Below are 11,015 nucleotides of genomic sequence, written 5' to 3'. Positions count from 1 at the left end.
ATCACATCTTCGACATCTTTCACATGACAAAGAATCTGTAAGAACTATCCTTGTTACACACTCCCCTCCTTAAAATACAATTCTCTTCATGTACATTCTTCCCGCTTACCTCCAAACAGTCGTTTTGTTTGGTTGAAATATTTTTTAGCAAATGATGGACTTTTATTATTTTCATCCTTCTGTAAACGTTATACAAAGATGATGTCTATGACTGTTTTCATCCATACACAAGTAAAGGGGAGTATGTAATGGATTTGAATACAGAATTAAGGGCGTCCATACGTGCATACATTCAATCATTTTCTATAGCCGTGAAATCGTAATAAGTAATCCTGTCATGCTGATTATTTAACATTTCACCAAATTATGATATCAAGCCGAATATGTATACTTCTTCAACATTTTACTTGAGAACCTACACAAAAATCACTCTGTTTTTCACTAAAAATGTAAAAGAGTGGTTTAAGTCATAGGTTAAGATAACATAATGTAAGGGGTCCTTCTGATAGGATATGAAATGTTTATAATAGGCGGACGATGATTATTTTCAAATCCCCGAAGTAAATTTGGGTTACACAAACTATCTGTATAATTACCTGTCATTTCTCTCTAATAAGGGAAACTGCAATACAGCTATCAAGACAAAATATTACTACATGAAAAGTATTATAAATGTAAATACATATGTCCAGTACAATATGAATATAACATCCAGGGCGGTACTTGGCTTTGATATTGTCATCAAGGGTTAATCTACTGCCACAAAATGATTGCACCTCTTGTTAGGCTAAAAGAAATACTATAGTGTATATATGTATGTTAATGTTCACGTATACTTAATTGTAATGAACAGTAATGTTCGAATCAATGCATAATTCGAATGCATAGTTCGAATCAATGTATAATTTTTGTTATCAGTTGTGAACCGCAACTATATAGCTGCTTTAAGATTAGATCAATGCGTAGTTTATCGTTGTATTTATTGTAGACTTTCAAACAGTCGCTTTTTTTAAACGTAATTTATGAAAACCTATAAAAGGTTAGGTCATTAACAAGCACAAACTTCTTAAAGACTTATTCAGAGTTTTGCCAATTAATAATTATGGCATCTATAAACATCGATAAATAAAAACACGAGCAGAAAAAATTAAACGATATGTAGTCCGTATTTATTTTGGTTTTTCTTTTATTTCGTTTCCCAGAGTTGATCGATGGGTTATCCTCCGTTTATACTACATGACAAGAATATGAAGTAATACTTGAGGACATCTTGATTATATTTTTAAATATCGTTTATACCACACGAGCCCTTTTGCCCCTTCCACAAAGACACCTACATACGCATAATCATACGACATCAAAACCTCAATTTCACCCCTGCCGGAACTATTTGCCGACTCGCGTATACTGTGTAACTATCTATATATCATTGGCCGTCCTTGGTAAAAAAGGAAAAAGAAAAAAAGGGGGGGGGAATTTACAGAATTCAACATGTGCGACCTTTGTATGAATTAATTCGAAAAGGAAGCTTGACTAGACAAGAAAATAAACAAAATTTTAGTAATAAATAACATTACAAAATGTGTAATACAATCAACTAAAATGGCAACGTTTTGAGTCGATATTGATCAATATTTCAATGCCTTTCCGTAAAATTAAATCCATAAACACAGTCAATTCATCCGGTTGTTAAGTCAAGATTTAGTGGACCTAAATGAGCTAGATTGAAGCCCGGAGACAAAGGCCCCCTTTTTAAGTCTTTATTTTTCGTTGATCAGATTACGAAAATAAGATGTTTTGTAATATCGTTTGTACCATACAAGCCTGTTTCCTCTTCCGCAAACACACATACATACTCATAATCAAACGACAACATGACAACAAATTCACCCGAAGGCCCTGTCGATAATTTTTGCCGACTCGCTTACTGTGTTACTATCTATATTTTTAGGATACGGTAAAATTACTATTATTTTTCCCTCTTGGCGTTCCATGGAATTCCCTGGAGGCTCCCGAGTGACTTCATAGTTTCTACAAAGTTTCGCTACACTGTAATTTGTGAAGCTGCAAGAAACATGCAAAGTGTGTCTAGTTTTAAAAATCGTTCAACGATAAATAAAAGAAACATCCAGAACAAAGCTGGATAAGGATACATTATTTCTTATCCCATATTTCCCGGGGCCCTACTTTACCCCAGGCCTGCTAAGATGACATATTTATGGATCAAATCCGTTTCAGAGCAATATTTTTTAAATAGTCACAAGAACTTTTCCGATGTTGTCTCCTGTAAACAGTGACAAGAAAGCCTTGAAACAGTTTTCAAATCCCTTGAAGTTGTGGCCTGGATATTTCAATTTGTCCTGAAATGGAAAGAAAAAAAAACAATATATATATAAGAGATACAATGAAGAAAATTGCGTTAGCTTTTGCTAACTTTGATGAATGTTGCGACGACTTATGCATGTGTATGCCTAAATTACATTTATTTACCATTTTTTTCTTCAATATTTTTTGTAGTTTTTTCTACAATCACTGCTACATACAAAGCCGAAGTGCTCTTATAGTCTCCTCTTCCCCTGTTGATTTCTGGGTGATATCTAATAAAAGCTGGTATGTGGGATATCTCATTACATGATATGCAAAGTACTTTGATCTCTGCATTGCCCCCCCCCCCCCCTCGCCCCTCCACTCAAGAGAGGCTCCGAGGTTGAACAGCCCAGTTGGTAGAGCACAGGTACCACGTCGACCCCTGGTGACCCTTATTGAACTCTGAACCTCACCAAATTCTGTAAAACTGTACACTTTATATCTATCCTACCATGTATCGGCCGTTGTCGGGCTAAGCTCACGCACACCTTACTATATACTATCGGTTGACGGTTGAGTTGGGAGTGTTGTGTCGAGTCGGGACTGTACTTTGCGGCGGATATTAAAATGCATAACATGTTACATCGTAAAGCAATGTACACGACTCACTTACCTCTTGAACCCATTTAATCATCTCCTTAAGTGCATCATTGTTTTTATCTTTCGCCGAATATGCCCATCCGGTGAAACCAGTAATACGAAGCCCCTTCATCGTCATAGGCTCGCCAATACTTGGTACTGTTATTATAATGAAATATTCAAATGAGGGATCAAATCAAATGAATTGCCAGATGCTTTAATGGTCTGCTTGTTTGTGTTGTTCTTGTTCTTGTCTGTGGTTTTGTTTTGTTTTATTATTGCTATTATTATTATTGATATTATTATTGCTTATATTATTATTGCTATTATTATTATTCTTATTATTATTATTATTATTGATATTATTATTATTTTTATTATTATTTTTTTTTTCTGGGTTGTTGCTTTTCCTATCAGTTTCTTTATTTTATTTCGTCGTCGTCATTGTCAACATCACCATTATTGCCCAGTCGTTATGGTTGTTATTTTTGAGGAATAGTATTGTTATAAGTTTCTGTCGATGTTGCCGTTTCACGTTATCGCCTTCGTCGTCAATATCGTTGTCGTTATCGCTGTTCTTGTCGTTGATGTTGTTATAATCGTGTTTGTTTTCTTACTATTCCGGCGTTTTTTTTTTTTTTTTTTTGTTGGGGGGGGGGGGGGGGCTCAAACAAGACTGTAAACCTTTACTTTCAATGTTTATATTTAGTCCCATAAAAGCTCAGTCGTAAGAATATCTACGTATGAGAAAATAACACTTACTACTCGGAGTGAATTTGTCAGTCGAGTTGTAAGATGAAATAGCGCCACACAAGGCCACTCTACCATCAACATTCATTTGGTCCAACACTGCACGGAAAGCCAAACCTCCGACCTGTCAAAGAAAATGTAAATTCACTTCAGCTGTGTCTATTCTATTACTTTAGAGGAAGTGGTAGGGGTGGGTCGCAGTGGCGTAGGAAGGTACTTTTGATTCGGGGGGGGGGGGCTTAAGACTGATGACCGGCCTGGGGGAGGGGTCTAAGGGGAGGGGGTGTTTGCATTTCCAGGTGGCCTCAGATGCAATGTGGTGCAATATAGCACACTTCAACACCCACTCCATTTTGTAAACTTAATTTTGTATTTTCACCTGGCCTTAGATGCAATTTGGTGCTCCAAATGAGATTTTTTTTCTCATTTGGAAATGAAAAACGGGTTTTCTGACTTGCGGAGCGGGGGGGGGGGGGGCGGAATGATACTTCCGCTCCTCCACATTTTTCACTGGGGGGGGGGGGCTGGCGCCCCCAGACCCCCGGTTCCTACGCCCTTGGTGGGTGGGATGGGGGGGAGTAGACATTTATTTACTTCAAGGATGACTTTACCCTCCTTTTTTTCCCTTTTTTTTGAGGAAGTTGCCCGGATGTTGGTGAGGAGATATATATATCATTGAAGACTGTTTATCACATTTTTTGAATAAGTGCTGGCGGAAAGGAGCTTGAAAAAAGGCAATTATCACTCGATTTATTGTTTTGGTAGTCTAAAATTTAGCTAAAATTATCAAGACAATATTCCAGATATATATCACATTTGAACTTTAATTTTGACATTTAAAATTTATAGTTAATTCAACTTAATTGTCAATAAATGATCAATTTTCTGCTTTAAATACTTACATTTTCAAAGAAAACGTCGATCCCTTTAGGAGCTAAACGCTTCAGTGTCTGTTCAAAGGTCGGCATGTCAGGGATCGTCTTGTAATTAAACGCTTCGTCGAATCCTAGCTCGGTTTTTAAATATTTGACTTTATCGTCAGAGCCTGCCGAACCAATCACTTTGCAACCCTGATGAAAAAAAGTCAGATGAATGTATTTGAAGTGCACATATAACTAGTAGAATCAAGTAGAAAATCGTCAGGTTTGTATGTATTAGTATATAGCGAGGTATATCAGACGTGAATTGGACAAGTAACTACTGGTGAATGATTGTGTGAGGGGAGGGGGTGTGTGAGGGGGAGGGTGTTAAAAGTTCGGTCACACATAACATACAGTTCCACCATAACCCAACTCCAGCCTTTGAATATTGAACCTGGATCAAACCGATATACTATAGTCCGGTGTATACACATTGTTATAAACACAACCAGTTGGGACAATTTCCTAATGCTAATACCCCTCCACACTGTCCTCTCACATCATGCTTCAAAGCACTCGTACTGACAGTATGGGCAGATCGTATCCTTTATGTGATGAACACATGATATTCATACTGCTCATATGTAACTGCTTTGGGGGAAAGCAGGACATAAAAGTATTGTTTATATATATATTTTAAATGCCCAAATTAGTGACATATACACCCTTTAGTATTCCCTAACTGGGGTGCATGAACCCCAACGGGGTGCGTGAGTCCATCCCAGTGGGTTTGTGAGACGTTTCTGAAAGTCAAAACTAGAGTCCCTTTTGTTGAACTAAAATCTGATATATCTTATAATTTAGTAATGTACAAAAGTCTTTTGCGTTCCATACGCATATGTTGCCATAGTACTACCGTACCGTGCATTTTTCATTACAGTATTGCACTATGAACTTGATCATTTACGAAGCAGTGGTTTGCGAATTATAGTATAATAATGACTCAGATCGTGTCTCGAAAAGTTGGGGCTTCGTGGACAACTCTGACATCCACAGGGGTTTCGCGGGGGGGGGGGGGATAAAGTTAGGGAAACCCTGCTGTAGTGTGTCATTATTTATCCGTGTTTGATTTTGAAGAGTCACACAAGCAACATGCTGATCCCAAGATACATCATTTCTGGTGACAGGGCTCTACACAAAGCCAGCTGTAGACAGTATATGTGACTGTGTTATATGTTTAACCGTATATCATCTGATAAGAGATATAGGCTAAGCATCGAGCAATCAAATAAGTGATTTATTTTCAGTGGAGCAGCTAACCGCCACTTTAATATTTAATTTTAGTAAATCAATCATTTTGACGATCATGAAAACATCTCCATTTTCGCACGTATACGTACCTTTAGTTTAGCAAGCTGGCCTACCACAGTACCAACAGCACCAGCGGCTGCATTGACGTACACCGTCTCTCCTTCCTTTAATTCACCGACTTTCAGTAGACCATAGTATGCTGTCAAACTGACAATTAGATAATTAAGGTTGTACGGTAGTATACATTCATACTGACGAGATATGTCAGATGTAGCATGTTATCATACTGAAAAGATAAGTATGAATTAGTATGTTATCATACTTCAAAATATGTAAAATTATAGTATACCTTCATACTGAATTTATGTATAAGATAAAGTCCGGCGTTGTATTGATAGATATATCGGTAAAGTTTATTATGTCATCACAGCGGAAAGTTAAACAGGATGTAGTTTATATATACATATATATATATATATATATATATATATATATATATATATATATATATATAATATTATGCCATTATGTTGCTATGGACTGACAATAAGAAAATATATAACTGGCGAGTTATACTAATAATTTAAACTAATATACATACAATACACTATAGTGACTACACTAATACACACCCTTCTAGAATAGCTGACGAGATTGTGCTGTGTCATTCCTGCGTGCTTACTTACTGTATCTTTGGTTAATAATTAAGACACAACAACTTCATACAGTGAAATGATAAACTTAAGCCATAAATAGCCTGTTTGGTATTCTTACCCCGTCATTCCCAGTAGACCTAATGCAAGCCCAATAGGAACGTCTGGCGGGTACTCTGGTACTTTCACCAGCTTATCCCCGGGTACGACGGCGTGAGTGGTCCAACCTGCGAATGTGGTCACGTGAGTACCAACTGGGTAGTCTGCATTTTTGCTTTCGATTACTCTATGTCAAGCAAAAAAAATTAGGGTAAAAAGTCATTAAGGACGTTTTCTTAATTATTCTTCGGATAATCAAGATTGCAGGCAAAAGGCCCGTTCCTCCCACCCACCCCACCCGGCTCCTCAAGTGTTTCCCTTAGATTACTATTCTTTCTCCATATCTGTTTAGTTATATATATTCTAAATTATGAAACATGTGGGGGTGGGTGGTGATGAGTGTGAATCGCCCAACAGGTCAGGAACATATAAGAATTTAGACAATTCCAAAGGTTAACGAATATTTCTGAGCGATAAAAGAGTAAAGTATACATCTTACAGATTTGATGGAGAGTGCATTAAAGTGGAGCAGTGGGCCCGGCAGCTTACGGTATAACTAAACTGGGGTACGAGTGACAAAATGGACAGAATTATAATATAGAAGGGCGGTTATGCATTTCGCGGATTGAGAAAACACTGACGTAGGAATTACCCCTCCTACCTTAATGCTATAGCCCGCTAACTCCAAGTTTGCCCCAAACAACACTTCTTGTTCCATTCTCATTCTGTTGCTCGTGAGACGGTATTCGTGATATCATTTGACATTTTAAACGGTTTCCGCTTTTGTTGAACTCATTGAACCATGCATGTTTTGTTGTTGTTCAAGTCTATTTAAAAAATAAAGTGGGAAGGGGAATCGGGATTGGGGGGGGGGGAGAAATCTCAGACTTACTTTGCCACTTGCTCGCCATACATGACGTCACCAGGCTTTGCATTTTTGACAAAAAGTCTATAAAGTATAGAAATAAAAAGTTAGCATATTGTAAATATGGTGTTATATTGGGAGATTCATACTCGTCACAATTATTCCCCAATCGTAACCAATACATGTAGAGAATCAATACGTTTCTCATTAACTATAAGCAAAGTACCCCACCATATAACATATTGAAAATAGTTTAGTCTTCTCTTCGACGCCGCCAAGTATTCTGATAAAAAAAAAATACATTTGGGTATGATACTTCTAAAGATGGAGTCGATGCTAGTCGTACATATATATCTGCAAAAAAAAGGACTTCTTCAAAAGCCCGCCGGTGGCGTATTTTCGCGGGCACTGAGCACTTCCGGTTTACCCACATCGGCTGTAAAAATATCACTGTAGCGTGTATATCACCAATAGCGAGGTCAGAGGTTAGATTGTTCTGTGTGTCACAGTGCTTGATTTGAAAAAAAAAAAAAATGAAAAACCTTGCTCAAGGTTTCGTAAGTAATATAGTTATAATGAACACGTTAGAAAAGGGAAGATGATAAAAATCATATCATTCTGTTCTAGTTTGTATCTATTGATGTGTACTCATCGCCAGTCATCGGTAATCGATTTTTTTTTTAATTAGTATTATTGTATTAAAAATAGCATACACCGTACATTTTATTGATCGTATTGTTCACAACAAAGACCTGCACACTTAATAATCCAATTACAAAAATAACTCACCGTTGATAAGGATCTACGCTGATAGCTAAGCATTCTATCATTACCTCTGTAAAAAAAAATAATAATAATAATAATTTAGACAAACAAAAAGGTTCAACGTAATGGAAGTAGTCCAGCCTTTTACGATCAGACATACTAAAGGAAGGAAGGATGGATTGGATGTTTATAACAAAATCGGCCCTGGAAGTTACTTCACAACCCCTCCCCGCTCCCCTCCGCCCCCATCTATCAATAACTATATTATGCAAGAAAGAATACATTATTCTTACTCCCATACTTTCTCTAGCCCTTTTTAGTTGACCTCGGGGCTTTTTTAACTCCCCCTCCCCTCCCCCTCCATCCCTCTCGGTAGTCCTGAAGAGGCTACAAGCTCTGTGCGTTTTATTGATTCTTGTTACCCAACTAAGATTTTTCATCACTCGTATGAACAAATATCTCAGAGACGGCAGCTTACGACGCCCGATTCCCTATATATATAATGTGCAATGCCGTTGTATTCTTTTTGTGGCCGACCAGGGCTCAAACCAATGTTTCATTGCTTCTAACGCCAACTTCCCCTTTATCCAGTCGAACATATCACTGGCTCAACCCCCACCCCCCCCCCCCCCCCCTTACGCCCTCACCCTTACGCCCTCCCCTAACATAATCTTTTGTGTCATCTCTTCATCTTCCAGAGATCCTACCTCCATTCTTTAAATTCGGTAAAGATATTTCTTTGATTCCAACGTCAGAGCTCTTCGGGTTCCCTTGAAACTGTTTCTTAAGTACCCATTGTTTCGCCTTCATGTTGTTTACTATATAAAAGGGATAAGACAAAAAACCTCATGATATTTTGCGTTCAATGGGACTTAGTGATGGAATGGTGTAGAGCTAGATATACTAAGATAGGTAAAGCTGTATGGAGACTGACAAAGATACTTCGTCTGATAGTATTACGATTGAAACAGACTTGTAATAGTCTATACGAGTTACAACAGCATGAGACCGACGAGTAACATCATGAGCAGCCTAGTACACACTAAACCTCTAAATGTGAGTAGCTAAATATTCATAAATTTCAGCAATACTAACTGTATCTATAGATTTATCTAGAATATTCTAATAAAGAATGTATCAACATAATTCAACAAAAGGGCAATCCACGGAGTTGCATATCTCATCGCCAACCGCAAACGCTGATTTCAAATGAACACATTTATTATTAGCAATGCAATTTGCCAATACCGTTTTTGAAGTTAACATGACTACAATCTTTCGTGAGCTATGCACAAAACTAGGGCTGGGAGTCCTGACTCCAGAAATCCCCCTTTTCTAAGTGATACAATTATTGTGAAATTTTACTCTTTTTCTTTTTGTCCATTTTATACCAACTTTTAATACTAGGTAGAATACCACTCATTGTTAATGAGTGACATTCTAATGTCGCGTGAAGGTAATTATACATAGACTAGGCCGACTTTGTCCTCTTGCGCGCTTAGACGCAGGGAATGCACTACCTAGGCTACGCGTCTAGGCACAATGTAGTATACATATACATATCGAGCGTACCCACGCACGCGTTTACAAGTTATAGGAAGTTAGACCCGAACGCGTAGGTGAACCGCGTCACAAAAAGCCGAACTTTTACATTTCCATTTTGAAATCGCTATCATCGCGTCACGCGTTAACGCCGTTCTCATCCTGTGAGGCACGTAGACATTTTTGAAATTCCAAAGCCGGTCAATTTAAGTCAAGTTTTCACATTATGACTGGACCAGGCCAGGGACAATATTGTACTTAATAGCATATAGTTGAATTAATCATTTGCCCAGGCACAACATAACATACACGGCTTAAGCTAGAGCATATATATAGGCTAGACTTATGCTCCTCATTTTCACTAGGGACACTGTAACTAAGGACTGGGTGGTATCAAATAAACGTTTGACAATTTAACCACGTGACCGTCGACCTCGGTTCTCATGGCAGCCACATAATTTAATAGTATTTGACATTGTCATGATACCTAGTGTGAGGGTTCCATGTCAATTCGATGTATCCCCTTGTTGAGGTGAAGCAAAACATTGGTTAATTGTTCAGACCGAGCAAAGTATAGAGAGAATGATGCTGCCGTCCAGTTTGCCACCATTGTACGATGTACGACATGCCTAATCAAATGGTACATAGGCCCTATACAATTATGCACGAAAGCATAGGCCTATACAGAATCACCAAAGTATAAACCTAACCAGCCTATTGATGAAACTTAAAGACGCTTGTACATATCATTTGTCATCTTTTGAAAAAAAATGTTAGCATGTGAGAAGACTTAGTAAAGAAAGAATTTATATGTATTACCTTTGCTTCACTTGGCCTAAGAGACGGGACTTTCGAGGACAGCTGAGTGAGAGCTTCAACAGTGATATAATTATTTCTTCATAAGTAGCCTATATATAAATATATATACGTTTAATCTGCCAAATCTGCTGAATCATGCTGACTTTGCGATGTCAAAAATATCTCTATATTTTTAATCTGCTATATCTCGTGTCTATTGTAGACTTTCGAGTTCAATATATAACTGGTAAAATGTAAACAGACCTTTGGTATGGCCTGTCAAGTTGCATATCTTTCATATGAAAATTAATAACCACGTGTATGACGAAATATTTGATTTACGACGATACAGGCCTCTCCATCAAGTGACTGTTATGTATGAAATAAATGGAAATGTAAAATGCTGAAAGTCATGGCATTCTGAGG

General features: G+C 37.6%; 1 protein-coding gene across 1 annotated transcript; it reads right to left on the bottom strand.

Moving 5' to 3' along the window:
* Positions 1-1,299: 1,299 nt before the first annotated feature.
* Positions 1,300-10,765, bottom strand: LOC139969682 (prostaglandin reductase 1-like). Its single transcript, XM_071974822.1, has 10 exons — positions 10,611-10,765; positions 8,957-9,067; positions 8,274-8,319; positions 7,512-7,568; positions 6,642-6,806; positions 5,957-6,074; positions 4,599-4,766; positions 3,709-3,820; positions 2,981-3,105; positions 1,300-2,360 (listed from the first exon to the last, which is right to left on the bottom strand). Exons 2-10 carry the CDS (start codon positions 9,057-9,059, stop codon positions 2,250-2,252), a joined length of 1,005 nt encoding a protein of 334 aa, XP_071830923.1. The 5' UTR covers positions 9,060-9,067; positions 10,611-10,765; the 3' UTR covers positions 1,300-2,249.
* Positions 10,766-11,015: the final 250 nt, after the last annotated feature.

The sequence above is a fragment of the Apostichopus japonicus genome, chromosome 7 (assembly GCF_037975245.1).
Source record: "Apostichopus japonicus isolate 1M-3 chromosome 7, ASM3797524v1, whole genome shotgun sequence".
NCBI lineage: Eukaryota > Metazoa > Echinodermata > Holothuroidea > Aspidochirotida > Stichopodidae > Apostichopus > Apostichopus japonicus.
This window is presented reverse-complemented; position numbering and strand designations above follow the sequence as displayed.

Bases quoted from the DNA above. Each gene is read 5' to 3' on its own strand.
- LOC139969682 (XM_071974822.1), bottom strand. From the start codon at position 9,059: ATGAAGGCGAAACAATGGGTACTTAAGAAACAGTTTCAAGGGAACCCG. The intron at 8,320-8,956 runs GTAGGATCTCTG...TTTTTTTTACAG, and splicing joins ACCGAATTTAAAGAATGGAG to AGGTAATGATAGAATGCTTA. The intron at 6,807-7,511 runs GTAAGTCTGAGA...TGCTTGACATAG, and splicing joins TATGGCGAGCAAGTGGCAAA to AGTAATCGAAAGCAAAAATG.